The sequence below is a fragment of the Colobus angolensis genome, unplaced genomic scaffold, assembly GCF_000951035.1.
Source record: "Colobus angolensis palliatus isolate OR3802 unplaced genomic scaffold, Cang.pa_1.0 Scaffold214, whole genome shotgun sequence".
NCBI classification, from domain to species: domain Eukaryota; kingdom Metazoa; phylum Chordata; class Mammalia; order Primates; family Cercopithecidae; genus Colobus; species Colobus angolensis.
The window spans coordinates 729,254-732,042 of record NW_012115311.1 but is presented as its reverse complement, the minus strand read 5'-3'; the positions used below and the strand labels follow the sequence as shown (position 1 = coordinate 732,042).

The window sequence follows — 2,789 nt, the reverse complement described above, 5'->3', positions numbered from 1 at the left end:
CTTGGACTGGGAAGGGTGATCAAGGGGGTTTCAACTTTATCTGTACTGCTCTTTTCTCTTATTCAAAAATATTTAAAGCATGTGAAAAGGTGGCTAATTTATTACTTATTAGGGAAATGTAAATTAAAGCCACAGTAAGGAGGAGGGGAAGGAGGAGAAGAAAGAGGAGGAGAAGAAAAATCCTAGTAAGATACCAGTGCACACTCACCAGAATGGCTAATGAGTCTAACACATCATATGTTGGCACAAATATGGAGCAGCTGGAACTCTTAGACATTGGCGGGAGTGTATATTCATTGAAGCACTTTGGAAAACGGTTTGGCAGTATCTATGAAAATGAAACATATGCCTATCCCGTGATTCTGAAATTCTGCCCCTAGATAGAAACCCAAGAGAAGTGAGTATACATGTGCACCAAAATGAATGTACAAGGATGTTCATAGCAGCTTTATTTATATTAGCCAATGACTAATCAAATCAATTTCGTTATTCTACTTCTAGATATAGATGTTAGAGTCTTAATTATGTATCCAAGAAGACAGGTGCAAGAATATTCATTGCAACACTATTTACAACAGCAACAACAACAACAACAACAACAACAACAACAACAAAATAACAAGTCAAATGTCCACCCTCAGGAGGCTGCATTAATACTGCAATAACATAGATGAATCTCATAGACATTATGTTAAGCAGAAGAAGCCAGGCATAAATGAATACATGCAATGTAGTTTTGTTTTAAGGAGTTCTACAATAGGCAAAACTAATTCCTACTGACAGGATTCAGAATAAGGATTCCTTATGGGGTGCTACCGATGAGAAAATAGCATAGGGACCCTTCTGAGGTGATGATACATTACATCTTCATCTGAATGGTAATTACACAGGTGTTTACACAAGTAAACATTTATTAAACTGTACACTCAAGATTTGTGTACTTTGTCGTATGTTTAAGTTATGTCTCGAAAATATCGGAAGCAAGCATGACTAAATGTTAACATATGTTAATTCTTGGTGGTGGGTACACACAGTATTACTCAATCTCTATGTTTTCCTATATATTAAAATACATTTATAATTAGGAAAAAGAGAGGGCACTACTCCTTTGGAGTCAAGTGACACTCATCCCAGAGGTGGTGACACTCCATTTGAGTCCGGGCCCCTTGCCCAGCCATGTCCCCAGTGTGTGGGCAGGTTCCCTTACAGTGGGGTGCAGCTGACAGCAGCCAACCAATGTCTTCTGGGTAGAGAGCTTCTTCATTTGTTTGGTAAATTATAGCGGCTGTTAAAGATGGGACTGTTGTGTAGGCTCCTCTGAAGATCAGCTCGACTGATTCTTTAGCTGACAGGGGCCCTGAGCCATCATGCAAGAGCTGGGTTGGATATCTACTTCCCTGCACCCCAGCTCTGGCCAGAGGCAGAGCTGCATTTGAAAGCAGCCCCATGGCCTCAGCTCCCAGATTGGCTGCTGGTCTGTTAGCTCAGGGCATCACCAGTGGGTGCCAGTGGGTGCCAGGGGCAGGTCGAAGAGAATGAGGGATGGAGAGAGAGAAAAAAAGAATGTGAAAGGGGATAAAGAAAAAGGGAAGGAAAAGACAAAATGAAAGCTGCAGATGCCTTGCCGTGTTGCTTCCAGGACCTGGGTTCTCTGCTTTATTTCTTCCTCCTGTTGGCTGCCCAGCTGTCCACCTTGCAGGAACTCAGAGCTTCCCCCTGTGGAAGGAGGAGGGGGTAGTGAGGCCGAAAGTGTCTCTCAAACAACACAGACCTGCCTTTCTACCACTAAGTGACTGACCAGCTACTTACCCTCTCTGCGTCTCAGTTTTCCCGCTGGCAAAACAGGGGCAATAATTCCACCTCTCAGGGCTGCTGCCGGGAGCTGGAAACTGTGCACACCAAGTCCTGACGCCTCAGAGGTCCTCGACCAGCGGCGTTAAGATGCTTCCTTCCCTCTGAGTCTGTGGGTCAGAGACCCTCGCAGCGCTGCCGGACAGAACTTCCTGCCGTGAAGGCTGCTGAGCGCTTGAAACGTCTCTAGCGCTAAGGAGAAGTTGAGTGTTTCATTCCGTTGCAAGTTAATTGCTCTACATTTAATTAGCCGTCTGCGGCGAGAGGCTAGCGCTTAGCTCAGCGCACAGTCCAGGGCAGGGACTGCCCCCGCAGGCCGCGGGACAGGGTGGCTCGTTACTCCGTGGACACTGCAAGGCGCCGGGTTCGCGCTGCGTGGACCCAGTAGTTTCTTCCCATAATAACCCCCTTCTGGATAAAGTCAGGCTGGCGGGAGCGTCCTGGACCGTAGTTCAAGCCCCCGCGCTCCGCGGTGGAAACAGTTCAGGACTCCCCCAACTTCTGCTCCTTTCGCCCCCGACCCTTTCCACTCCACCCGCCCACCATCTCGGAAGTCCCCTTGAGACAATGCGGAGGGGACGTCCGCGTCCCCGACACCCAACTGGGCCACGGCCGCGGGCTCCTTCGTCCCTCGCCGCCAGCCAGGGAGGCTCTGCATGCCCACGTCCACTGCACAGCCGAGGAAACTGCGACTCGCGGAGGTGCCGGGCACGCGGCGGGAAGCAGCGGCGCTCGCGCCCAGCGGTCAGCTCTGGTGTCGCCGAGGACACCGCGTGGGCCGGGTTGTCAGGGCGCGCGGGCGACAGGCGGGTAAATATTTGGGGCTGTAACCCGGGCTCCGGCGACTCCTCGTCACTGCGGTTCCAGGGAGGGCGCGTGGCGAGGGCGGTGCCTGGGGGCAGGGGCCTCCTCGGAGGGCGGCGGAGACAGACCCGTCG

At 50.4% G+C, this 2,789-nt stretch overlaps 1 protein-coding gene across 1 annotated transcript in view; it reads left to right on the top strand.

Moving 5' to 3' along the window:
- Nucleotides 1-2,418: 2,418 nt before the first annotated feature.
- RGCC (regulator of cell cycle) overlaps nucleotides 2,419-2,789 on the top strand; it is a 13,641-nt gene continuing 13,270 nt past the window's right edge. The window contains exon 1 of the mRNA XM_011943038.1: nucleotides 2,419-2,661. Coding sequence (XP_011798428.1) covers nucleotides 2,419-2,661 — 243 coding nt within the window. The remainder of the gene's footprint in view (nucleotides 2,662-2,789) is intronic.